This window comes from Pygoscelis adeliae, unplaced genomic scaffold (genome assembly GCF_000699105.1).
Source record: "Pygoscelis adeliae isolate BGI_AS28 unplaced genomic scaffold, ASM69910v1 Scaffold191, whole genome shotgun sequence".
Taxonomy (NCBI): domain Eukaryota; kingdom Metazoa; phylum Chordata; class Aves; order Sphenisciformes; family Spheniscidae; genus Pygoscelis; species Pygoscelis adeliae.
The window spans coordinates 1105668-1133024 of NW_008824114.1; the positions used below are offsets into that span (position 1 = coordinate 1105668).

Below are 27357 nucleotides of genomic sequence, written 5' to 3' on the forward strand. Positions count from 1 at the left end.
GCCGGGCCCTGGTACCCCCGCTGCGGGGGATGCCGGTGCGGTCAACGGTGAACACGCGTGGGGCGGTGAACACACGAGTGATCTGGCGTTGCGCAGCAGCGGAGCGCGTCCGAGTATTAAAATCCCAAGTTACATGTAATTAGCTCAAAGGGGTGACGCTCAGTGGAAAAAACCACTTTAAGGAGTAATTAACGTTTAATTTTTTCTTTGTGAGATTAGGAAGATAGGCCTTCTCGGTCCCGCGTGCCTTCAGGCAGAGGACACTGCAAACATACGCAGACTAGTGAGGCATCTGACGCAAACACGGTGTTTATTTTTGTCCCCCCTCATTTTTAAATCCGTAGGGTTTTCTCCGCTTTTTTCAGAGGTTTGGCCTTTACAAAGGTGAAGATGAAAAGGAAACATAATATTTTTGTTCTCTTTGTGAACAGCATAAAAATGATACAAAGACCTGCCTGGTTTCAGGAAGTTTGAACTTGAGAATATGATAAATCTGAAACTGCTTGTGTCACAGTTACCCTTTTTCACCGCTGGTTTCTGTTGTCTGAACTTTTAGTAACTCTGCAATGTTACTTGGTTATTTTTAGTGGTGACATAGTACATACAATGGAAGAATCTCGTCAGGAGCTTGGGCGAACTCTGATCAAGGGAGACAAAAGCCCTCTAGTGGCATGAATTCCATTGTGCTTGAGCAATATTTATGTTTCCTGTGGACGAAGAGAGCAGCAGATACGTGGGGTTTTAGAACAATTTTTCTTTGGATTGAGATCAAAACTTCAGGGCTTTAGAAAAAACAAACCCATTCAATAGAAGTGTTCCATGTAACTGTCTTTTTGGATTCAAACTGTTTAGTACAGCCCCCAAGAACTCAGAAGTGCTCACGCAGACAATTCCCTTTGCTAAGTGTTTTGTCCTTCCCTGTTGTAGGAACTGTCTCTGATTTATGGTCTCACTGATGAGCAACACCTTGGAAAAATTGTGCTTGTTCTCTAACTGTTACTTCTGCTTGTTTCCTAGAATGGTGAGAATTTCTGCATTCTGGATGAGCAGAGGTTTGCCAAGGAGCTACTCCCCAAGTACTTCAAACACAACAATATCTCCAGCTTCATACGACAGCTTAACATGTGTAAGCATCAGCTGTTCTTACGTATTCTTTCTGCCGAGTTCATTGCTACTTGGCATCGATTTGAATTTCTTTAAACAAATCGATTGACTTGGCAGGTCTTTCATCCCTGAAAACCTGAATTCTGGTCTTGAGTTTGCTTTGCAAAAGAAAAGAGTAACAGTAGAGCTTGGCTTAGTCTTTGTTTTCCGTGTTTCAGCTCTTGAGTCCTTGTGAGCGACGACCGTAAAAATATTGTTTCATGTGCTGGTACCTAAAGCTTGGGTAGAGTTCACTGGGCTCCAGTGGTAGCGTTAATGGTAATGGTAACAGCAAACTTACGCGTACCTGGAGGAACAAAGGCCGTATCTACACCCATGCGTCTAGTACAGAAAAAAAATTGCCTAGATCGTGCTGTTGCCTGCATTGCTGTGTTGCAACAAGATTGGTCACACTGATGGATCGAGCTGGACTAGGTTTCTCATTACGTTGTCTGTGCTCGACTCGTGAGCATCACGTAGCATCCATTATCTAACGCATGTACAACTTGTACAGGCAAAGAAGCTGGAGTGAGGTGGTAATTCAAAGACATAGTATAATGTGCGGGGCTGCAACACACAGCAGAAATAGCTGTTTTGCAGCAAATAGCGTATGGACTGAGTGAAGGTACAAACTGCATAGTAGATGGCCGCCTTATTTAGAATTTCCATTCGGAGTGGGGGGGAGGAACTCTCTGTTCTTGCCCAGTAGCTTTGCCTGGTCTCTCTTAGCTGATGCCTATTTAGATTTTGTCAGACATGAGAGGGAAAGCATACATTTAGCCTCTTGACACAGGGTGGATGCTTCTGTTTGTGTCGAGACTCCATCACTTGAGTGTTAAAGGATAATGCAAACAAACAATTTTCAGTTGCCTTGTAGCAAGGGTAAATGCTAAAATGCAAATATCCCTATGAAGACATGCAACGCGATGGTAGCCTCCTTTTCCTGCTGGACCTATCCTAGCTTTGAGTAAAGTTTTCTAATGACAGCGCTGTTGGGGAGCAGTGAAACTGGAATACATTAACTATGTTAAAAACTTGAACAAGGAGAGATACGGATTGGTCTGTCAACTGTATTTTGCATCTACCCTGTGGTACTTGAAGCAGTGATGGAAGTAGAGCTGGCAACGTCTTATTTCATGCAGGCAGTCTGGTATGGAGAAAGTACTCTGCATGCATGTGTTTGCATAGGCTGAGAACTAATTTCCTTACTTCATTCTGTAGATCCTGGTGGTACATGACAGCATTTGTTTTGATATGTAGTTGTCTGGGAATATAGGCATGAAAGGGAAGGTGCACTGTTCCACTGCTTCCGCTGGGACAAGATTTTATTCAAGATGTCCTAATAAATCTCATTTCTAACTAACTTCTATGATTATTTGGACATCACTGTCTTGCTTGTGGACCCTAGCTGGCCTCTGCCATGCATGCTGTTCATACAGCCTGGCAAGGTCATTTGATGGTATTGTCGACATGTTCTCTAGCTGTAAAGGTCAGAGCAGTCAAATCATTGAGTACCAAAGAAAAGCTACTTTGCCTGTTTTTCATAGTTTCTGCTCCCAGTAACTGTAGTGCAGTAGGTATTTCAGTAGCCTTGGGGTTTTCTTTAGCTCTGTGTTGTAACAGTCAGCTTTGCACTGAAAGAAATTACTTTGTTAATACCTCTCCACAGATGGTTTCAGGAAGGTGATTGCTCTGGAGAATGGTATGATTACAGCAGAGAAAAGCTCGGTCATTGAGTTCCAGCACCCTTTCTTCAAGCAAGGGAAGGCACATTTACTGGAAAACATCAAGCGCAAGGTACAGTCTAAGCATGTATTTACTTCACTTTGTTATGAAAAGTAGCTTATGAAGAGCAGGTCTGGGGGTTTCAAACACTTTACAGCCAACAAATTCCATGGGAACCAAGGTTGTGCATCATGATGCAAGCCTTTGTAACTCCCTCCTGAATGCTAGGCTAATGCTTGGCTTGGCCTCCTCGTGCCAGCTCTTAGACAAAACACACCCTGCTGCTGTTTAGCAATGCACTGGAGTAGGACCACATTCTTCATAGCTGTCAAACTAGAGCCCTTTTTCCACAGAGTTCATATACACAATTACAGCTTACCATGGTCTTCATTTCTGCCAGCGTAGCAGAGTTGGAAAGAGTCACAAAGTGAAAGAAGTAAAAGAAAATACATTCCCATTTGGTCGTCATTGAAAATTAGCAAGGGATCAGTAATCAGTTCATTTGGGCGAGTTTGCATAAATTACATTGTTCCTCCAAAACGATGTTGCCACTAAGCTACATCTTTGTTACCACTTTCCAGTTTTCTTTTGTACATTCAGGCCTTGTCTGGCCTGTTTCTGCACAGATATTTATCCTCTATTGGCACATTACAGCCCATAATATCCTGGCTGCCAGAGAAAGAGAGTCATCACACATCACATTGACATTTGAACTGCAGAATCTTTTCTTTAGAATGTCGTAATGTGGTAGCTACATTGCCCAAGTTAATAAAAGCACAGGGTAGGCTTGAGAGTCACAATTGCGTTTTGATTGATTCTTCACTGAGCTGTCTCTGCTCAGAATCACAATTGATTAAATATAGTTGTACAGTTGCTTCTCTGACTCAGGCCTGTGCTCTTCCCAGATGCTGTAATCACTAACTTGTCTTGGCTTGCACACCTTGCTTTCTGGTATTTTGGGGCAGTCAGCTGATGACGTTATGTATGGCACCAGGAGTGTTGCACTGGGTGGAGTATTCTAGATGGAAAGACAAAAGCTCTAGTTAGTGCCAAGGACATTCATATGAAACTATTGAATAGGTTGGTGAAACATACTCTTCGTTGCACAGGAAGTGTTAGTGATTTTTTGCAAAACGTCCATTAGTTTTTCTTGCTCTTTTACTGTCTGGAATGGAGTCATATTTCAGTACTTGCTGTAAACTGGATTTCAAGCCTTTAACAGGAATGCAAGTTTGAATGCAGGGCTTCCTTGATTTACTCCCTTTTAGTGTTAGCTCTGCTGGTGTGCTTCAGTCTTGACACCCTTATTATCTAGAGACTCTGAAGAGAGCAATTCCTTGCACTTGGGCAGAATGTTTTAGTTTGGCCCTTTTTTAGAGGCAGGCTGACTGCATTTGAAATTTCCACCTGCTGTCTGCATCTTTGGAGAGGTGGTATGCTGAAGAGAAATCAGACGGCCATGAATTTCATTTGGGATACAGCTCATGTACCTTAGCATAAGGTATGATCCGTAATAAATAGCAAAGCATCTAAAGATGTAGACGGAGAGGAGAACTGTCAGGCCATTCAGTCCATCCTTTGTAACACTGGATTATGTTAAGAAACTAGTGAGTTATTTCTGTGGAGTGATTCCATAACAATTATGTTATGGAATGTTTCATCATAAGGTGATGGGATGTTATTTTATAACACCGTAGGTCCATTTCTGACCATCCCATTCTCCTTTGTAAAAAAAGGGATCTGTGAGCCAACCTGCATGGAAGCTGTCTAGCACTTCAGCGGGCCAGTCCCAGATGCTTTCACCTCCCTCTTGGAATTTAGTAGAATAATAAGAAAAATCATAGCATGCTGTGGGTTGGAAGGGATATCTGGTGGTTATCTGGTGCAACTCCATTTGGTTCAATTATGGTCAGTATTTGGCTAAATTATTTTTAAAATTATGCTTACAAAACCTGGACGTGTCATTCAGATGTGTGATGCACCGGACTTATCTTTTTCAAAATCCTGAATTGTATGTTAGCCACCAATGCCACCACCACAGAGAGAGTTGCTGAAGGAATTCGAAAATTTTGAATATGGAAGTGTGAGGAGGAGAGAGTGAGCTTTTTGCTCTCTGATGACTCTTCCACCATCATTTGAAGAGGTGGCATTCATGGATTCTGCTGTGGCCAGAAGAGCAGTTTGGACTCTGACTTTCTGGAGACAAGTCTCCATAATTCTGGAATGTCACTGAGCAGAGAGGTAATAGAGGAAACGCCAATGTAGGAATCTGCAATTCAGGTGGTGTGGGACAAATTTTCAAATCGAGTAGGATGCATCTCATTAGACACCTTCCTCCTCCCCACCCCCAACTTAATGGAAATTTGTTACTCCTGAGCTGGCAGATTTACCCACACCTAAAAGGAATATGCTCATCTTGTTCTTACTCCACTATCAATTCTGTGTTTTGTTTTTGGCTGGTGTCTTACCCTTTGACACTAGAGGGCAAGCTGTCACCAGACCTGTCAGAGGGAATGCCCTGGGGAAGGCCATTCTCAGTCAGTGGTAGGTTTTTATCATGAATTACCATGGTGAATCTACTGTCTACACGTACAAAGTGCTAATCTCATGTTTTCATTGGCATCTTGGTTTTTTTCATACAGTGTAGACTCTCCTAAGGACTGTCATCTATAGCGCAATTGCGGTGTTTTGTGATACATAAGAATTATAGTGTTACCTAATCTTTTAATGGAGTTTGTACCTGCTCTTCTACAGACTAACTACACTGTTCCTCTAGAAAGGAGTATGCAAGGCACCGTTCGTAGTAAAGCATGTGTAACCTGGTCCTATTTTAGGTATCTGCAGTAAGAACTGAGGATCTCAAGGTCTGTACAGAGGATTTGCACAAAGTACTCTCTGAAGTCCAGGAAATGAGGGAGCAGCAGAACAACATGGATGTCAGACTGGCTAACATGAAGAGGTAGACTCCGTCTGTTTCAGAGGCACTTATACATGAATGTTGCTTATCTAATGGAGCTTGACTCTAAATGTGGGTTTCATTTGAACTGGAAACAGGTGAAGCTTTTTTTTTTTCCCCTAAGAATCCCCATTCCACCCCACACAACATTCTGAATCTTGTTTATTTTTATAATTCAGTTACAGACCAGAGATTAAGACTGGGAGGTTGTTGACTATCTTGAGATTTCGTTTTGGTTGCCATCACCTGTAGTAGTTTTTTAGGGCAATCAAAGCATTTCCTTTTCTAAACACAGAACAGGGTTAGATGCAGTGAGGGAGAATTAGTCTTTGGTATTGTTTCTAATTGGAAGTGGACTTTGCACGTCCTCATCTCTATTCCCGCAGATCCTTTTTGAATAGGCACTATTAATTCATTCAGATCATTGGTATGCAAGCAGGTATCAACCAAAGTTCAGGAGATACCTTCGCTCCACTCCCTCTGTTCCTTTAAAAAACAAACAAACAAAACCTCAAACACAAACTTTGAAACTGTTCTGAGGTGGTCTGTGTTACACTCAGCCTGTTTCCAAACACCAAGTCTTTATTCTAAGGCTTTGAGGCTTTGAAGGAATACCTCAGATCAAGATTATTGGTGGAGCAGCAGAGGATGGGAATGCCCTTATGAGTGAGTGTTTGCTCCTGCCTGATGGAAAGTGGAGTTAATTTAACCCAGAGTTTATACTAGTGGATCAGATTAACTGATTGTTAGTTATCCACGGAAGGAATGTTGCCATTGGTCCTGCAAGGTACTGTGAAAGTTTGAAAGCTGTAAAACTAAAGCATATAAAGTAAACTCTGTTCATCCTCTGTCTTCTGATTTATTCTGCATTGCAGAGAAAATAAGGCCCTGTGGAAAGAAGTGGCAGTTCTAAGGCAGAAGCACAGTCAACAACAGAAGCTGCTGTCTAAGGTACCATTGCAGCATCTTCAGTGCTACCATCCTTATTCCTGCCTCTGTGATACCTGATGGCATTCTTTGCTTATGTAGAATGACAAATGACACAGAGCTGAACAGGCTATATTAATACAGCATAAAGAAAATGTTCACAGTTCCTGAGTGTCCCAGAAGTAGCACAGCAAAGAACCACGAGCAAAATACTAAGGAAAAGTCATAGTAAAAAGGATTTCAATGTGTTTGAAATCTCAGTGAATCTTATTTGGAGAGAAATCAGTAAATCAAGCTGACCTGGGGTAAACGTGGGGCTGGAGGCAGTGCATGGTAACAGGAGCCTAAAACAAGAGATTGCAGGCACATGGAATGGAGTCTGTGAAAGATCTTGGACCAAGACAGACTTAGACTACTCAGGAAGTCAACTTGGAACCCAGAAACTATTTGTTCCAGTGCAGAAGCTCCTATTTTCTCTGGTTTATCCCTCAGCTGTTTCTGGTCTGGAATCCTCTAGTGACTTGTGGTGTTATATTACATTTGAAAAAAATAAAACAAAACTGTCCAAGTGGGATAATTTTTCAATGCCATTTGTAACTATCATTTTGGTTTTTTAAGGCATGAACACAAATGGATTTTTAATTTACCTATTAATTTCAATCATATAACTACATAATTTTGTAGTAAAATCCGAATTAATGATTTAGTGTTAGGATTGCTATGCTGACCACTTGTTTTTGGTTTTTTGTTTTTCCTTTTTAGATTCTTCAATTTATACTAAGTTTGATGCGAGGAAATTATATTGTTGGGGTCAAAAGAAAAAGGTAATTACTGGATAGGTCACAAATCAGTGTCAGATGTGAATTATAGGGATAAATCAGCTTCTAGAAGCAAGATACTTTTCTTAAAGTGTATGAATAATATTTTTATCACTTGTATATTCAAACTTGAGAAAGCTGATGGAAGTTAAATAAAGCATGAAATAAAGATTTCCTCTTCTTTATCACTAAAAAAATGGGTGGGAAGAGAATATCCTACACATTGTAAATTTCGAAGGGCACAGTTATCAGAAATGGTAACTCTTTCAAAATGTGCAAATGTGACTGACTTATTCAAAAGAAAAAGCATGTTTAGAATGCAACCTGTCTGCAGTACACTTAGTAAAAAACATTTCCAAAAGCCAGTTTTCTTAGAAGTGAAAGAATGATTGTTCTTACCATTGCTGCACGTATTTGGCGTTGCTACAGCTTTTTACTGCGGAACTATATACTAAAGCCATATTTTGTCTCAGGTCTCTAACGGATGCTGCAGGTGCTTCACCCTCCAAATACAGTCGTCAGTATGTTCGCATACCTGTGGAGAGTGGCCAAAAATAAGTCTTCCCAGGTAAAGAGACAATGGGTTGGACAGGATGATATACAGTGATCTCGAAGTCTTCCTTATAACTATTAATATCCTAATCTTATAATCAAATGCACTCTATTTTGAAATGGGCAGCTTTAAAGCATTGCTCTGTCTGTAAAATCATACAAATCAGTACAACTAGTCAAAGATGAAATCTGAACAGGAGAGAGAAGCTGCAAGAAGAATGGAGCTTCAACATCAAAAAAAGTCAGACCTTTTGGTTTACTCGTTCTATTTGCTGTATCCTGCAGATGGCTTTTTCTGAACATAATGCAGATGGTGAGGATGGGAATGGTACAGGTCTCATCATTCGAGATATCACTGATACCCTGGAAAATGCCACCGATGGTCTCCTTGCTGTGGCACACACAAGTGGCAGAGCCAGGTACATTTAAAGGATGTGGAAGTACTTACGCTTAGGTTGTTAACCAGGTAGTTATGTTAGTGTAAGCGATCCACATGAATTCTGGGAAACAGCCTCTCTGAATTTTTACTGTATTTGTGCATGACAGGCCTGTTTGTAGGCTGTCTTTTTTACAGCATATAGCATTGGTCATGGTCAGCAAAGCTTTTCAAAAGCTCATGTCTCTTCAGGAGTGCCTGAAGGCCTATCAGGCTCCTTGGCACTTGAAGTTTAATTTGCTGAGGCTTTTCTGTCTATTCAATAAATAAGCACGTACTTAACTTTTTGACTGAACAGGGACCTGAATGCATATATAGGTTACTAATAAACAATCCAAAATGTGTATAGGTTACTAATAAACAAACCGAGATGTATAGTTTTATCTCCAGTTTCAGTACTACTCTCACTAATATTGTGCTAAGCATAACTGAAGGGAAGGTGTTCTTTTGTGTAGCATCAGATTCTTGTGAAAACCCACTTAGTTGTTAACATCCAGAGTGAAATATGGACCAATTTGGAATCTTTTATTTCCAGAGACACAATGTTAGGAGTTTCCCTCCTGCCTAATTTCCATATACTATTTTGCTGCTTTTGGCCTGGCAAAATGGGGTGTTTTGTTCTGATACATGCTATCTGTATAAGCTGTAATAAGGCACTTTTCTTCTTTTTCTAAAGACCAGTTGGTTGTTTGAAACCTTGACTGGCTTGACCTTATTAGGTATTAAGATTTGAGATACTAAACTTGAAATTAGTAGTAATACAGTTGATGAATTCTCCTGTGTGTTGTTTCTCTTTGGGTCATATTTTAGAGAGACACTGGCAGCTCTGGATCCTGGCTTACCAATTTGTCAAGTATCCCAGCCAAATGAGTTAAATTGTGCAGAACCTATCCCACCAGTTCATATAAATGATGTCAACAAATCCAGTGAAACAGGAAACGTTGCTGTGGAACTCCATTCTGCACAACCTAATGCTCCGGAAGACCCCGTGTCAGTGATTGACTCCATCTTGAACGAGAACAACTCTGGAAATCAAAATGATCCTTTACTGGACAGGTATTAACTTGTTTCTGAAACTGTTACGCTGTCGTCATCTTGTGGGATCTTGTCAAAGTTTTAGAGGATGTGTTTAGCAGAACACAGTGAATTAGCTTTTTAAATGTCATTGATGAACCGAATTTTCTGCCCCTTTGTTAGTAGGTCTTGAAAAAGACAGGTGTTAGCATCACACACTAAAAGCAGGGCAAGTTCATCTGTCACATCTCTGATAATGAGTGTGCCTGACTTCTGATGTGTCAGTGTGGGGATTGGCGAGGTCAGTCTGTCACATCAGCCCTTGTATCGCCAACTCCTGGCACTGCCGAGCGCTGCCAAACAGCAGATCAAGGGTAGTGATTTCAGGAGGGCACCATGTGCTGCCTTGTTTCTGAGAACTGGATACGGATTTGTATCGGTGGTAGCCTGATGTTGTTTCGCTGTTGCTTCCTTTCTTTGCCCCTCATTTTTGCAAAGGTTCGTCTCCCTTGTGCATTGTCAGATCAGACTCACTCCTGGAACCAAAATCATGCGGGCTGTGGTTTCACACTTAGCAGCACTGCCGCTTAAGCAGTTCCCAGCCCTGCACTGGCCCCTGAGCTTTATCAGTGCAGTCATTTGTGTGGCTGCAGGGTGGGCTGGATCAAGGAACAAACTTCAGTTCTTTCTCCTGACAGCTCTTCTGCTGTGGTTAACTTCAAGTAGGAAGTACCGAGGTGATGCGTCACAGCACGCAGTGTCATCTGAAGGCCCTGTAATATCTTACTTCATTGGCGCTGCAAAATGTGGGGCAATGCCTTGGAACTCTCTGTTGCTTGTAGCTAAGTATTCCAGCACAGGAGGTAGCTTGCAGCACAGTGAGAAGCTCAGTACTGGTGCCGTGCATGCAGCTTCCTTTCCACTTCATTCACTGTCCCTTCTATCCTGCCCACTGTCCTTGGAAACGTGTACAATTTGGCAACAATCTGATGTTTCAAAATAGGTGGTGTTTTCTTCAGAGCCAGATTATTTCCAGCCCTTTGCTTATCTTGTATTGTCCCCAGGTGAAAGCCATCGGCCCTTAGTTTAAACAGATATTGGTATATAGGGTGGGATCTGAGAACGTTCAAAAGATATGAAAATGAAAGAGGAAGTGGGTATGGAAGGAGGAACTGCTTTTTTGTATGATAGCTATTATTATACTTGCTGTTCAGATAGTCTTCCTTGTACCTGCCCTTCAAAGAGTTGGACCGTGAAAAGTGATACAGGAATGCGGTTTCATTCATTTGGCAACAAGATATTCTGGATTGTGAGCAGCCTAGTCTGGCTCTCATCTTGCCCCACAGCTGTAATAACTGAGAGGTTAGCAGATCATTTCTAAGAGTTTTTCCTGCCTTGTGGTGCAAAAGAAGGCCCTAACTGCCGACTGTTTCTTACAGTACTATATCACTTTGTCTTTTTTAGAGAAGAAATTCAGGATTTTCTTAATTGCATTGATGCCAGCCTTGAAGAGCTTCAAGCAATGTTATCTGGGAAGCAGTATAACTTTGGTTCTGAAGCTTTCAGCGATGTGAGTGTCTTTTCACTTTTTCTAGTTTCTGAAAAATACTGATTAGGTTGCATTGTGAAATTTTAGTGGTTTATTCCGTGTTGTAATGGGCAAGAGGGGGGACAATCCTGAAAAGCAAATAGTTATGGATAGAATGATACATAGTCATTCCAGGAGTCTAGCAATGTACAAGGTAACATTGAGAGCCTTTTTCAGTTCATATAGTATTTCTGTTATACATAACTCAAGGGAAAAAAAAAAAAGGGGAAAAAATTGGACTCTTTTCCTTCTCAAGCCTTTGTCACGTATCATCACATCCTGATTATGTGTTTGATTATGCATTATGATATGGAATGAAACTCAGCCATATACCCGGAATCGCTGGGAAATACGGTGTCCTTTTCTTCTCCTGTGACCTCGGTTTACTGCCACAGGTTGAAAGTACATTGCTGTAGGCCTGTGGAGGAGCCACCTTCCCCATGCTTCAGTGGATGGAGTGGTGTGCTGGACCCTGCTGTCCTTTCAGGAGCTCTCTGAAGTTTTAAGAACGTTATTATGTGACACATGGTCTGTTTTTATTTTCAGACATTTAATCCTGAGCTGCCAGCCCTGGACATGAGCTTGATGGAAACTTCCCCTGGTGTGGAAAATGTAAGAGTATGAGTTGCTTCTATGGTGGGGAGGGTTAATACGATGTTGAGAGATAAATTTTGACTGATGCAGTTTGGGGGTAGGGGCTGGATTGATAGCACAAGATGAAACTGTCATTTTATCTAGTCCTGCTGACCTAATGTTTTCAGTTATCACTGTCAGCATATACGAATTTAAGAGGGTTCTCAAGATAATTTCAAGTCTTACATTCCTAGCTGCAGTAATACACTCAGTGGGCTGATTTAAACTGTCACTTTGCTTTGAATAACATGTTCTTTGCTTTCTGAATACACCTGAGAACATAAGGAAGAGGGAAACAAACTGGGGTCTGTTGAATCAGCTGTCTGTATTGAGGAATTTTTTTTCCTATCTCTATTACTTCTGTACCTTCTGTTTAGAATGAGGAGGGTAGAAAATCTTGTCTTTTTTTGGTCTAAGTGTGTGAGAACAGTTACTTGGCTTGTTTCTCCTAGCCTCAGGGAGTCCCATGATGTCTTTTAGCCAAGTACTAACTAGGTCTGGGGTTATAGTTCAGATGAGATTGTGTCTTCAGTCTGTCTGAAGACTGAAGGAAAAGTACTAAATGAAAAATATAATGTAATATACTGTATTTATTCTGAACGTAGCTGTATGGAATTTCCTTGGAGGACATACAAAAGTTCAGTGCAAATTTAGTTCTCTTGGTCCAGTTCCTAAAATTGACTCATGTAAAAAAACAAACAAACAAACAAAACCAAAACAAAAAAAAAACACCAAACCTTGCAAGTGTCATTTATTTTGTAGTCCTGAAATAATATTTAAACTAGGACTTCCCAGTCATAAGAGCTTAGACCACAACTGAGGTAAAATGCAGCTGTTTTCAAGCAGTGCTTGCACAATTTAATTGTATTGATGAAATCATGTTTAACGGTGTTATTCCAACAAGACATACTATAACAAAGCTTGTGGTTTGGAAGGTAAAATAAATATTTGCTAGTCAGAAGCTTGTTTGGCTTTAGTAAGTTAAGTTTGTCTGTATTTCACCATGCCTTCTTCTGAGAGCTCCTGATTGCTGGCCCTCACGTGCAACAATGGGCTCATTGGTCAACTGTTTCGTTTCTCTTCCCTCCTCCTTTCACCTTTAATTTTGTTAACCAGTCAGTGAAGACTTGGATTTTGTTCTTGTTAAGCATTCTGTCTTATTCTCTGTCCATTTTGCTTCAGATTGCAAACTTGGCAGAGAGCACTGAAGATCTGGGAGCAAGTGAGAGAGAAACAGCAGGAAGCAAAGGTGGGCAGGAAGGAACACTGAGAGCTGTGACCATTCCAAACTCTTCCAAAACTGTGTGTTGAAATGGAATTTTTGTAGCCTGTAATATGGTTTATCTCCTTCTTTAGTCTGGGCTTAAAGTTTTTGTGAAGACTGGAATGTTTCACTGATCTTGATGAAGCTGTGCCTCAATCTTAAGAGGCCCCATCCTATGCCCCATGTTGGTGTTAACCGTTTCCTTTTTCTTATACGTGACAGAGTGTCACAACAGGGAGCAGAACTGCAAATGTCACTGTGGAAGTGTCTCCTATATGGGCTACAACCCCCCACATGAGGAGTGCTACTCATTTTACTACTTCAGTGCTGCCATTGCATGCCATATGTATTAGGGGCTTGAAGTGTGCTTCAGATATTGATCTTAACAGGCACAGGAGCTTTTGCTCCCCTCTTGCAGCTGTGGATGTAGTCTGTCAGAGCTCAGCTGTATGGTTTTCTTTAGTGAACCAAGTTTTGAAGCAGCCTCTCCGATATTCCTTGTCTTGAATAAGAGCCTTCACTTACGTGACACGGAGGCCTGGAGTTTAAACTGTTTGTTTTCCCTCAGATATGCAGGTGATACAGTACAGGGCCAATCCTCTTCTTTCATTATTTGAAGAACTACCTTCAAGTGAAGCTGCAGGGAAGATAGAGGATCCGAAAGACCTTCTACTGCCCCCCCTGGAGGAGAAACCTGCTCTTCATCCTCCGTCAGGTAGTGAAACTGTCTTGCAGCTAGCAGCTCCAGCAAGCCAGGCTGAGCCTCTGGATGCTCCGGGAATGGGTGATCCACCTCTCCTCTCGGAAGATGGGAATGGAGAGTATAAACTGTTTCCACTCTTACTCCTCAGTCCCGTTGCTAACTTCATAGAAGAGGCCTCTGAGATAGAAACTTCTTGAACTCACATAACACCTGTAACTAGCTTAGTGATGTGAAATAGACCACAAAGAAATGGATCAGCAAGAATTTTGACCTCTCTCCTCACCTGCTCCCTGGGTGTCATACTCTGTATAGACAAAAGAAAGTTCTCTTTCTACAAGCAAAGAGCACATCTGGAAAAACTGAAAACAAGCTCAAAACAAGAGCTGGTGGGTGTGAAGGCACTGGGCAGAGGGGGAAGAACAGCCTCCCTGTAAACATACCGCAATGTATTCCGTAACTTTTTATCCGATATCCTTATTGCAAAAGGAAATCTGTTTGTATCCTGTTTGTAAAGTTTGGCTGGGAATTTTTGTTGTTTGTTGGGTTTTTGTGTGGTGGTTTTTTTTTTTAAATTAGCTGGATAGTAATGTGGTGTGTAATATTTTAAACATGGGTTTTACTCTTTCTGAGAGCCTGTTTCAACAGGTGACTTGTCTACTGTTTGGAATTAAGATTTTTTTAAATTTTGTTTTTAATTTGAGATTTCTTTTTTGATAGTTTGTGACTAGAATTGTTTGCATCTGCTTAGATCACTTTAGTACTCCTAGATTTGCTCCTAGGTACAGGGAACATTTTTCCTATGGAAAATTATATTTTAACTGTGGAATATTACTTTTTAACATGCTAACACACATCCATTGCCATGGATTGTAGGTGTTGTGGTAGGAAGTGCTTGCCACCCTGCATAATGCTGATTTCTCATGCACATTGCATGGCAGTTCTTCTAGGGTAACTTGCACCTAGCTCACAGGTTATGTGTCCTCAGAAATTTTGAGTAGAACTGATTCACGTCTAGCAAAGTCCAGCAGCTGCCCTTAAAATGAGGGAGGGGAGGGGGAAGAGTCATGGGGTAACTTGCATTGACATAGACATTACATTAAGATTTCTCTTCTGCTTGCAGCAGCTGCTTGTTTACCTGATCCTATATGAACACTGGACTTCTTCCTGCCTTTTCTGCTTGTGCAATCTTAAAGCTAAATTAACTAGATGCATTTGAGTCCTTTGACAGCAAATTACAAAAACTAGTGTCTGCTTAATCAAAAAATCTTTCCCCAAAATTCCTTTCTACACTGTTTTCCTAACTTCTTTGAGCAGCTGTAATGTAGACATCAGCCCCTGGTGTCAGTGGAATAGCAAGTTCTCCTTTGCTGATACCAAGTTTGTAACAGCCTATCACTAGCCCACACAAACCTGAAATTTGCTGTAGTGATACAAAACAGTTAGGGATAGAAGAGGCTTGGAGGCAGGTAGAAAACCTGTTGTATAATATCACATGATATTTCCTACCAGCGCAATTACTTGAAAATTTTTTCAGGTTTAGGAATTCAGGCTACCCACAGGCTTTGTTCTCTCTGAAGTTTCTGAACTAATAAGTTTTGAGATCTTTTATATTCAAGAATCCAAGTTAATCTGATATTCTAAAGCCTACTAGATAATGCACGTTATCTGTGCCGGCCTTGCTTAATTGGATTTGTGCTTCATTGTCAAATCTTTTGAGTTGCAGAGGAGGATCATGCTACTGAGTGTGTGTATATGTGTAATGCCTTCACAGTGTTACTATATTCCCATGCTTCTGTAACTGTTCTTTACCTCATGACCCTTCATGTTTGTATCTTTTGAATTGCCTTTTGTCAAGTATGTCTTATTCTAGCCTTTTCTAGTCTTTCTTTTGCTTACTTCTTGAGACAAAGGGCTGAATAGTCTCAAGTTTTCACGAGCTAAAGGGAGAGGGGGAAATCAGTGAATTGCATATCTGTCTTGGGTTCTGCTTTTTTTTTCTGCCTCAATTTTCTCCTGTGCTGTTTTGACAGCACAGTGCAGACAGAGAAGTTCTTTGAGAGGCTGATCTTCTGTAACTCTGACTTCCTGAGCAGCTTAGACTGAAGTGTAGTTCCTGTTATGGATTACTGTCATGTTCTTCCATCATGGAGTCCTCTGATCTCAGTGCATCTCACCATCAGATATTGGATCTGACTGCATAATAGTATAATAGTTTTTTAATACACTTTCTCTCTTAGGAAGTTAGAAACCAAGGCTTAAGAAAACTGCAAATAAAAACTTGTGCATCTGTGTCTGGTTTATGTACTGATCTACAAAAAGTGTTTGTTTATGCAAGTTTCCTAAGAAAGATTGCAATGGAAAGGGGAAGGCTGAATAGCAAGAAAAAGCCACATGCTGAAGTAATTAAACTCAAGAATTGCAAAACCATTACTGTGTTTCTTATACATTCTTTGTGTTCCTGTGTGTGCCAATACTTCCCAAACCTGTTTACTGAATTTTCTAGAAAGGAGAGCTTTAATGCTCTCCAGGGGATCTCATGCTGGAACCAGCTGATGCTGGTTCAAAAATAGCTCTAATGCTGGCACCTGTTTTCAGAGCTGTCAGCCTGAGAAAGAAGGAAGTGTAGGTTTATTATTAACCCATATTCCATACCATGGAATCAAAGCTTGTGGGAATGGGACTGACCACCACTGACAGTGTAGGGCCAGGTTGGCTTTGGGCATTTATTCATTGCCTATATGTGGGTAGCTTGCTGGGAGCCAGCCTTCACATCTCTAAGCAGTTGAGGGGACCTGATGTTGTTTTTATCATAGGTGGTGATGTGAAAGCTCAAAATACTGTGTTGGGTGCTAGTGAGAAATGGACCTGAGGTGGAAAGCTCCCCAGTTGACAACTGAAAGTCGTGATGGATTGCGTGCTATAAAATGGCAACTTCAGGAACCTGTTGTACAAACAGGTGCTGTTGTAAAGATCACCACCATGCACCAAGCTCAGCAAAACAAATGCTACTGCTGTTTCAAAGGGGCAAGTATCCTTGAATCCCCTATTATTCACAGAGGCAGAGATATCCTCTGAGTAATGTGAGAGGTCTATGTAAACACAAATCAACTGAAGTGAATCCATGGGAAGTGAAAGGGAGAGTAAGATGAAAGACAGGACAAAAACGTTACGACAAAGTTAATGGATGCCCTCAGCTGCACTGCCAAGGTGTGGGAACCATCTGTCTCCTCTAATAATCTGGAGCAGTCAATGGGGCTCTGTGCGAAAGTCCTGGAGGATGAAATGGCATTAAGTTGGTAAAAGTCCAGAAGTTTTTGGGATAGTCAGTTCCTCTGTTACCTGTTGAAAAAAAGATTAACAAAAGCTTTTCATTAGTAGTTATCTTTGTTCCCAGAGCTAGAGTATTTTCCTTCATAGGAGTACTCAACATATTCACTCACCTTCCCCCCCCGCCCTGCATTTCTCCATCTCCCCCTATCTTCTCTATAATAAACAGACAAACTTTACATTTTAGCTTAAATCAGCAGTTGGTATATTTATGCAAAGATGCCATCTTCCTTTTCCTTTCCTTTAAAAGGAAGGTGTTAGCACCTTAAGTTCATGTATCGTACAGGGTTAACTTAGATTCACTGGACTACAGCTGTTGAGGTTGGTTATCAGACAGGTCTGAGTATCTTCTAATACTTATCTATGCCTTCTTCCTTTAACGTTACTTCTATTCTGATTTTTAGATACATTCTGTTACTTATGTGTTTGTTTAAAAAAGAAAAAACATTACTGAAACTGACAATTTATTCTAGAGCCATTGCCCTAGTTTCTCTCATTTTTTTGCCGGTAAGTTTCAACCACGGTCTGCAATTCTCCCTGGGTGTAATCTGACACAGAGACAGTGTGAAAGGTTGTCCAGGGTCCCTGTTGCTCGGTCATAACTCGGGGCCCCACACTGCAGAATCCCAGCTTCAGCCTTGTACCAGCTGCTACAACGGCGGCTGCCCCCCCAGCTGGCATGGCAGCTCTTGGCTCTTTCATCAGTACTTCTTGTTGCTGGGGTACCCACACCGCCTCTTCCCGTATCTCAGTCTTTTGTAACTCTCTGCCTGGTCAAAACTTTCCAGCGCTCTTTGGAAAGCGTGTTAATAACAACCAGCTACGATGTAAATTCTGCTAGGTTTTTTTACCATCCTTTCCTTTTCCTTTCCTTTTCCTTTTGGAGACAAGTTAATGTTACAGCTGGGATGGGACACCCAGATTACACTTTCCCTGTTTGCCAACTCACAGGGCGGTCACTGAGCCCAAAGACTGCGCAAGTGCCGCTGCGCCTGCGTGCGGGGCCAGCCGGGCACCCGCCCTGTCCTTGCCTCACTATCCTTTCCCAAAAAGCCATTTCTCACCAGGGCTCTGCCAGATATAGTACAGATATATATATATAGTGTATATACTAGTATATACACTATATATATAGTATACACTATACCATTTCTCACCAGGGCTCTGCCAGATAAAGTACAGATATATATATAGTATATATACTAGTATATATAGTGTGTGTATATATACTATATATATATACACTGCGCCAGATATAGTACACCAGTGCAAGTGTTCTTTATAGACTCCAGTAAGAAAGGCTCTCAGCTCCATAAGGTATTGATTAAAGCAACGTTTACTGGAGATAACATGAGAAGGAAACATGGAACAGCACAGATAATCTTAGCATCAGGCAGACCTCTGATCCAGGCATGGCACACTGTGCAGAGCCCGTGCCGAGGTTAACCGGCACTGTGGGCTTTACAGTTTTTTGTAGGATTTTCCTAGAAATAAAGAACTCTATTCGTCATTTCCACTGCCAAGAAAGAGGATGTTTACATGAAAACACGCTGCTCCGCTTCACAATAAGGACAGGGACATGGCAGTGGCGCTGTCGCTGGGAGCCATGGAGAGACTCCTCCGTTATGATGAGCCGGCCAAGCCTGTCTGCAGCCAAGTGATACCCGCAGCAGAGCACAGGCCCGAAGGCCCAACGGTGTGTGCAGCACAGCAGGCCAGGCGGCAGCGGATCACTAACCCCTTGATGTACAGCAGCCTGCTGGTAAGGACTACTATGCCACTGCAACTTGATGCGTAACAAGTTTGTGTTACCTGTGATCACAGTTCCTTCACTATAATGCAAGTTTCCTTCCTCCTCCAGCATCAATGCACACGGCTGCTTCTTTTACTTCTTGGTTGTAGTGTCCTGTATCTGGGGAAGGAAAGGTTGCACAGTGTGAGAAAGTGAGAAAAAGTGAAAAGTGCCCCTCACGTGCTACTTTCATAATTATTTTTCATACTGTTCCAGACTAGCCCTCCCCACACAGACCATGTCAGCCTAGCCATCAATTTTTTATCTCGTATTGCTGTGTGCTTGCTAACACAGAGCTTTCCAGAATATGAGAAAAAATTATTTTAATCTGTCTCTCCTTGCCTGTGTGATGCCACCTCATCCAGCCCATGCTCAAAATGTTTTGCTGGCTCCTAAAACAAGATTGCTGTTTTGAAAAGTAGTACCCATGTTACCATAGTTCCCCAAAGCAGAAGCAAGAGATTTCTGCTAAGGGTTATCTTAGCATACAGGTGTCTGTACTTGAATCATATAAAGGACAAAAGAGTTCTCCTGCCACTGTCCCCCCAACCAGAAAGGTAAATGTAACTATAAATATATAAATAAATATATGAATATATAAATATATACACATATTTTTTTTGTCAAGCAGTTTGAGTTTTAGCTTCCTGGTTGGTATGTACCCTGGTAGTGGTAGGTTCCCTTATGACTTAGTCTGCGTCATTTTAGGCTTCTGCCCTCCTGTCCAGGCAGCCATGTTCCCCAGGAAGGAGTTTCATTAATTTGAACTTAACATGTTCTTTTCTCTTCCTTTTTTGAACCAAGAAGTATGTGAACACTGCAGCCCACACAAGCTTTTCCTGCTTCTCGCCATCCCAGTGACTGTAGGTTGGAGTTGCATCTCATGCAAAATTTCTGATGGAGGAATACGGGGCTACAAGAGAGGAGCATGTGAAATCAGGTCCCGAAGCTGAACCTTTTTCTCAGGTTTATGGAGTAGGATATTTTCAGAAGCATTTAGACCTTAAGCTGGTAGGGTGTCCTCTTTAATTACAGATATAACTGCAGAGTAGATGGTAAGAAATTAATTGAACAGATGATTCTCTAGGCTGAGACTGATAAACAACCACAAGGGTACAGAGATTTTCTAACCAAATAAAGGCATGAAAATTGTGTGTAGTAAAATCACCAGCTTCAGGGAAACAGAGATCAGAATGTTGTAACCTGAAAAGAACCAAATTCAAACTCATGCCAATAATGTTATCATAATTAGATCAATGTTAATAACAAGCAGTAAAAAAAAACAAACACACACTTCTATATGCATATATGCTTTTAAGCACCATTGTTTTGCAGAATGAACTATCAACGACTGTAAAATAAGAATATATGTAAAAGCAAGCAATCACAATGAAAGCAAAGACCTCGAAAGAAAAGGAACAAGATAATATCAGAGCTCCCAGGGCTGTGTACACAGATCTCCTGTTTTTAATGTTAAATTACGTAACAGCCTAATGAAGCTGCCTACAAATGACAATGTACGTGGAGCCACCTTTAAGCCATATATAAGACTATAAGAAATATTTTTTTTTTCCCGACATTGCCACTACTTCAGAATCAAGTATGCAGCATTGATTGCTCTGGTATGCTGTACTGTACTTCTACAGATGCAAACATTGTTTCATATCATTAAAAGAGGGTTGTACTTTAGAATATGGTCTAGGATTTTGTTGACTGCATTTAATTATTCTGGTTACTTGCATTTGAGGACTGGATGTTGAATTTGGATGTAACAATAGCAAAGTGTTCATATCGATTTAGCTGAATACAATGAAGCAGAAGAGATTTCTGTCATTAGGGTGTAAGAAAAATTAAGAGCTGCAGGAGACAGAAAAAGACATGCAAAAATCTCTTGAAGATAATGTTTCAGTAGAGAACAGATACTTCTCCTAGATGGGTCTAGTGGTCAATTACTTAATAATACAGATTAACTATAACTAATATTACCTTTAATTAATAATAACACATCTCATTACAGTTAAGAAGTCATGATTTCATAGTCTCAAAGATTTTCTACCTTGATAAGTTCTTTTTTTTTTTTCTCTCTAGGCATATAATTGTTTACCTGTTTCCAAAGTAGTCTACAGGGAAATGCAGGTGCATATGGCCCTAATCCATGTTTTTAATTGAATGCAATTAATCAATTCAACCAAGCAGCTAAATTGCTATGTGAGAAAGGGGATCAATCTGTGATATAGAGTGAGATGGTCAAGCCAGGTGCCTGCAGCTCTTGGAAAGTATTTGTTTTCAGATTTGTATACCTAAACTCTCCACCTCTTAAATGGGATATAATGATATAGAATAGAATATTTCAGTTGGAGGGGACTTACAATGATCATCTGTCTCACACTGGTAATGTAAAGATTTAGCGTGTTCTACGATTCTTAATTTAAAACACAGTGGTGAGCTCCATAGAAAAGCTGGTAAGAAACTGAATAGTAAGGACCTTGGTTGTTTAGCTCTTTAAGAGTACTCTCTCAGATCTTCTTGTATGTAACATGCATGTTAAAACTTATTATTTAGAAAGCAATGCAAGGAGTAAAAGAGGAAGAAATATGTGTTAAATAAACACATATTTTCTTAATAAAAAGAAACAAAGGAAATGTTTTTTAAAAGTTGAATTAAAAAACAGAAGGGGGAAAAAGCATACTCGGCAGGAAACATGAAATAGAGCAGAAGTAATTCTTAAACTTTCCTCTTTTCACCCTCACTTAGGACTTCTGTTCTGCCCACACCTCTAGTAGTCATCAAGACACTTTTTTTTTCTGAAAAAGAGGAAGGAAAAATCAGCAGCAGCTGCCCTGAGTTCTCCATGACAAAGTAAGCAAAGAAAGGGATGTGTTCGTGATTTATCCCCTGACTTGGAGAGACCAGGTCCGTTCTACTCGAGAGGGAGAAGCTGCAGCCCTGGGAAGGATGGGAATGCTGGTGAGAGCAGCCATGCTTATGAGTCCTCTTCTCTTCTGCAATGGTGAGTCTACAGAAAGGTCTCCAGCTCGGGGCGGTTCCTTCCCTGGCACTGGTGTGTCTGCATGTGTTTGTACAGGGGTGGTTCTATTTCCGGAATAGAAATATGGCAAAAAGGCCAATGTCTTTGCATGCTGCTGCCTCAGTGTTCAGTTGTTTCAAATCCAGCGGCTGCGGAGTGCAACGGTGCATGAAGGTTATCGAAACGCTGCCCACGTACTTAGAGTACAAAGATCCCATATACATTGTGACGGTTATTTCACGGAGCACAGCGAGCAGCCCAGCACGAAGGGTCTGGTTAGTTCTTGTGTTCCTAGGAAGGGGGAGGTTTGGAAACGAGGCGAAAAGGGTAAAGAAGTGTCTACGGAAGCATAGGTTTAGCCCTAGGAGTGACAAAAATGTACTGGGACAAAGGCAACGGACCTCATTTTTGTAGGAAAACTTAGAGAGCTTTAGACTTCTTTGATCTGTTGCTTAAATTCAGATTAGTCTGAAAAAGCAGTGTCTTTCAGAAGAACAAACGGGCAGCAAAGGAGAGAAAACAGTAAAAACTGTGCTTTGCTGTTAACGTGTGGTGCTTTCCAGGAAAGCCCCGAGAGTGACATCAGGTGGCAGGGGCAGACGCCAGCTGTGACCGGAGAGCTGTGCAACTCAGGCTCAGGACAAACTCCTTCTCTGAGGCCTAAGTCATCCTAATTCTGGTCCTATGCTCTGTCTGGTGTTCACCTGCTTGCAGGTAAGCACCAGGCAGAGCATAAGAGCCAAACTGCACACGTGGCACGCATCAGTGCCCCTGGCAATCAGCTGTCTCCCATCTGTCTTCCTCCTGCCACATTGCTTTTTTGTTAGCCCATCCCTGAACAGACCATCCCTCATCGTCTACGCTGACTGCCCATGCTTTTGACTTGGTGGATTCCACTTGCTGATGCTCTCACCACTGCTTCATCACCCAGGAGCTGCCTTCACCATGACTGCTTTTTTAATTTTCTTTCTCCGTTGTTTCTGCAGCTTTTCTGGACCTGATTGGCCCCAATGAGATCAGCGGCGTATGGAAGGGAGCTACCACCCTGCCATGTGCCTATGTGCCTGTGAAGGACTTTGTGCAGCAAACGCTCACGTGGTCTGTGGTACATGACCAGAGCTCTGGCACTATATTTCGGAGGGATGGCTCTGGCGACCATGTCCTCCTGTCTGAGTACAGGGGCAGGGTCAGTGTCCTGAAGGGCGCCCCAGGGAACGTGTCTCTCCACATCCTGAACCTGGAGGTCTCTGACAGGGGAACCTACACTTGCCAGGTCACCTGGAGAGCCAGCAACAACAGCCTGATAGCAAAAGAGATCACCATTAAAGTGGAGGTTGTTAAAGGTAAACCCAAGAAGGAAGCTGCGCAGGAGTGGAAGGCTTGGCTCGGGAAGGCTTTTAGGAATTGAATAGACCAGATAGGCAGTGACCACCCACTTCTGATGCAGGAACATTTTGCTGAGCGGTGTCAGTCTCCGGCAAGAAGCGGCAAAGAGGTTGGAAAGAGGAATTCTGCCCACAATACTGCGCCCTGCAGTTCGGGGGCTGAGGGAAGATTTGTGGCCTCTTGCTTACCAATTTGTCTCTGGTTCTACCTGTCTCTGACTCAATATTTCCAAGGGACACGCACCAGAGGGGAAGTCCCTGGGATATTGCATTGCTTTTCTTTGACAAACTTCATCAGCATGTGCCCAGGCACTCCCTTTGCCTGGGCAGCGGTGATTTATAGAGAAACAGGGATGGCATCAACCCAGCAGAGCAGGCCTTTGTGTAGGAGGTGCAATGGGTGGCATAGCTGGTACAGGCACAGCTAAGCCAAGCTTAACCTGTGCAAGAGAGGTGACATGAGAGTGGTGGCCCTCTTCTTCCTGGGAAAGCACTGAAAGCCAGAGCGTGAACTGCTGTGGAGTGGGGGGAGGAACCTTCCCCGCTGCAACCAGGGCCAGCGTGACCTGGGCCCCAACTGCTTTGTCTTCCAGTTGCAGTGACCAAGCCCGTCATCAGGGCCGGCGAGCTGGGGCTGACAGTCCCGGCAGGAGCCAGGACCAGCCTGACCTGTGTGGCCAGCGGGTCCCCCCCCATCAGCTACCGCTGGTTCAGGAGCGGCCCCGGGGGGAAAGCCCTGCTCCTGAGCAGCCAGGCCGAGCTGGCGTGGGACAGCCTGCGGCCCTCCGACACCGGGAAGTACTACTGTGAGGCAGAAAACAACGTCAGGGCCAGGGCTGTGCAGCAGAGCGACACCGTTGAGCTGACAGTGAGAGGTGAGTCCCCAGAGCCACAGCCAGATGGAAAACATCTGGAGTCCTTCCGTACCAGAATGGAACAACGTTCCTACTTCCCTTCCCTGAAAGAAGAAAACGCAAAAAGCCTTGGCCTTCTGCACTCTGAAGCAGTTCTCGTCGCTGTCTCTGGCTTTCTATCCTTTTTTATTTCCTGTATTCAGTTTCCCTCCTCCTCTTTAGAGGAACTGCTCTTTTCTGATGCAAAAGAGGTTTTATAACGCTTATATTTATTCCTCCTTGGCTTTCTTGAAATTCTTGCTGGCTGTGTGATGCTGCCTATCGCAGCATGTTACTAAGGCAAAAGCAGAGCAAGCTTAGATGAGGAATCAGGACTTCATTTTGAGTATCGGGAACGTGAGTGGTAATTCAGTAGGTGAAAAAATCAAAATGGCCTTTGTTCCTTATGATTTGCTATGTGTTTCAGAAAAACACACTGCACTTCACACACTCTCTGCTCTGATGTATCCAGGCTCTGCAAGAAGATGCATGATGGATGTCTTGTGGAAGACTCGTACTTTCCTTGGCTGGTAACAGTCACCAGAGCTGTGAAGTCTGTGATTGCAGAGCCAAGCACAGATACCACATGGTGACCTTTGAAAGAGGCAAAGCCTGCTGAGCTCCCAGCGGAATGAAGGTTATGGCTGAAGCAACATGTTGTTTTTCATAGCAGTTGCATGTAAGAGTGTACAGCAAGGGAGCAGGAATTAATGATGGCTGTGCTTGTTAACGCTGCTAGCACACGGTCCCCCGCCTGTCCTCTGGTGGCTGGTTCTTCGTTGTCTTATCCCGCCAGTGGAGTTCTGTATTGCAGCGGCATCACAAACATGGTCAAACTGCTGTGTGAGTGTCTCTCTTATTCACCTTGCAGATCTGCCCACAACAACAGTGGCCTCTCAGAAGGATGTGGGAACCACAGAGAGGGACTGCCCAACCACAGCTCCGGGTAACAGCAGTTACGGCTGACAGCAAGGACGAGGAGTCAGGGAGGGTTTGACGCAGCACTTAACAGTGGATTTTGTTGCTGGGGAATACAGTCTTGACAATATTATACTTTAGTCCATACGCCTCAGTTCTTAATCCAGAGGTTTCTGAACGTAGAACATCCTCCTTTCCTCAATCTCCAGTCCGCAGAGGGCTTTTAGCTTGCTCTTAGGGAGGTTGTGTCTCTGTATGAGAGACTCTGTATGTCTCAGGCCTGCTAGAAATACCATTTCCTAATTTGTAGACCATATAGGATGTTCTGGGTTCTGTCCTTTTTTGAAGGGCTTTTTTCTTGTTTTCTGGTCTTGAATGAAAGCCGCTGAAGTGGGAGGCAGAGCTAGTATCTCTGGTGGCAGATACAAGTGATGCAAAGGCTGCTTCAGACCTGACTGGAAACAGTCTACCTTACTGAGGACAGTTGTTTTGGGGGAGGGCTTGTGATTTCCAGTTTGTTTTTGTGGGATGTGGGAATTCAGACCTGGACTAGAGTAGGTCTGCTTGTGGAAGCTTTGTATTTTGGGGTTCTGTTTCATTTGTATTTATAGTGCTCCACCAATCACACAGCAGGTTATGGGAATTGGCATCAGCGATGAGAAGCTAAGGGAAGATGTTAACAATTGTTCACTATTCTTACAAAAAAAAAAACAAACGGAGCTGGTGTTCAGAGGTACTTCAGTAAACTCTTGGACTCCATGGGGCTCTATTACATACACCACTATTACAGGCATATGTGTATAGACATATATGTGTGTGTGTATATATAGTTTGTGTATACATACAATATATAGTATATAGATACAATATATAGTATATATATAGTACTACTTTCTAGAGTTTGCCTGTTTTCACTGCCTTGTAAAGGTGATGGAGACATTCTCTTCTGGTCCTGCAGCTATAATCCCAGATCTCCTGGTGCTAAAATGAGGATTGGAAATACACAGTGAGCCTTTCATTACTGTTTGTTTTGCAGATCTGCCCACAGCAGTAGTGACTTCTGAGAATGATGTGGGATATACAGAAAAGAATTATACAACTCGGAGTAAGTGGAAAGCAAAAAAAAGCTAAGAACGAGATTAGGGACCCAAACTGGCCACTCAGCAGTCAGTACCTTCAGCCTCAAAATTAGTGTTCTGCCTTTTGGCTGCAAATTGTATTAATGGCTGTTCTTAAGGGACCCAGATGATTCATGGCGACTCTTTAAAAAGACTCTGGATGTTTTTACAGGGGAAAAAAAAAAGCTTTCATAGTTGGAGCAGAGTTGTTGCTGTGTTCCCAAACAATAGTCCATTTTGATCTTTTCTTTGAGTGTCAAAGCAGGAACAGCAGAAAAGCCTCAGTGTGCAACTCAAGCAAATCTTTTATACCTCCTCTAGCTTTGCAGTGCTGTGGTAGGTTTAAACATGTTCCAAATACAACTGAACAGTGTCCTTGAATGAAAAGCTGAGACCCTTTATTTCCCGATGTGTAGTGCAACTATTCTGCCCAGCTCACAGCCTCAGTCAGCCTCAGCATTAAGACACTCTGCCAGCCGTCTTTATGGCCGCAGTCTCTCAGTGAGATGTGTGCGCAGTGGCTGGCTCACACAAACGCACCTATTCAAAGCCACATGAGCAAGGTGCTGTTAGGATGGGGACAAGCAGGGACATACACGTGCAGTACAACCCTGCGTGCCCACGACAGGGCTGGCTGCTGTTGTCCTCAGGGGAGGTGGTCAGCATCACGTAGCTGCTGCTGCTATTGTGACCCAGGAGGGCTTCTCTGTTTGAGAGTCTTTTGCTGTATTGCTCTAGATTTCCAGAGGACTCGCCTGTCCCTGCACCTGGTCATCCTGATTGCTGTGGCTTGCGGTGCTGTGGTTTTCCTTGTCATCTTTTTTATCATTTGCATTAGAAAGCCCAAAGACGGTGAGTAGAATGTTCTGGAAAACTTGAATGTGTTGTGCATGCCCAGTTTCATTTTACCTTTGAGGGGTTTTGGGGATGGGGCTGGTACTGTGCTTGCAGCTACCGGTAGCAGCTCCGGCCCCTGCATCATACAGGCAGTTGATCAAAACGTGCGATGGACCAAAATAGGTGGTGGCAGATCTAAAGAGGTGGAGAAGCCCCTTTTCCTCAGGGAAAACCTGTTGCAGCAGGCGGGAAGGGCCTGCCAGGCGCCGGCCGGAGAGGACGCCCAGCGGGCAGCCGTCG

The 27357-nt window shown here is 42.6% G+C and overlaps 3 protein-coding genes across 3 annotated transcripts in view; all 3 read left to right on the top strand.

Annotated features, from left to right (window-relative positions):
• The first annotated feature begins 1023 nt into the window (after positions 1–1023).
• Positions 1024–14281, top strand: LOC103925541 (heat shock factor protein 3-like). Its single transcript, XM_009334271.1, is given in 12 exon segments — positions 1024–1126; positions 2813–2940; positions 5703–5827; positions 6700–6775; positions 7514–7575; positions 8043–8127; positions 8407–8540; positions 9368–9613; positions 11036–11141; positions 11706–11771; positions 12975–13041; positions 13625–14281. Coding segments are annotated over 12 exon segments (1431 nt in total). The 5' UTR covers positions 1024–1122; the 3' UTR covers positions 13957–14281.
• A 7542-nt stretch (positions 14282–21823) lies between these two features.
• On the top strand, positions 21824–25150 carry VSIG4 (V-set and immunoglobulin domain containing 4). Its single transcript, XM_009334285.1, has 4 exons — positions 21824–21888; positions 22893–23249; positions 23885–24166; positions 25056–25150. Exons 1-4 carry the CDS (start codon positions 21834–21836, stop codon positions 25148–25150), a joined length of 789 nt encoding a protein of 262 aa, XP_009332560.1. The 5' UTR covers positions 21824–21833.
• A 588-nt stretch (positions 25151–25738) lies between these two features.
• The window catches only part of LOC103925557, a 7291-nt gene continuing 5672 nt past the window's right edge, over positions 25739–27357 (top strand). Inside the window, exons 1-3 of the mRNA XM_009334286.1 lie at positions 25739–25835; positions 26139–26207; positions 26959–27072. Of these exons, the coding sequence (XP_009332561.1) occupies positions 25739–25835; positions 26139–26207; positions 26959–27072 (280 nt within the window). The remainder of the gene's footprint in view (positions 25836–26138; positions 26208–26958; positions 27073–27357) is intronic.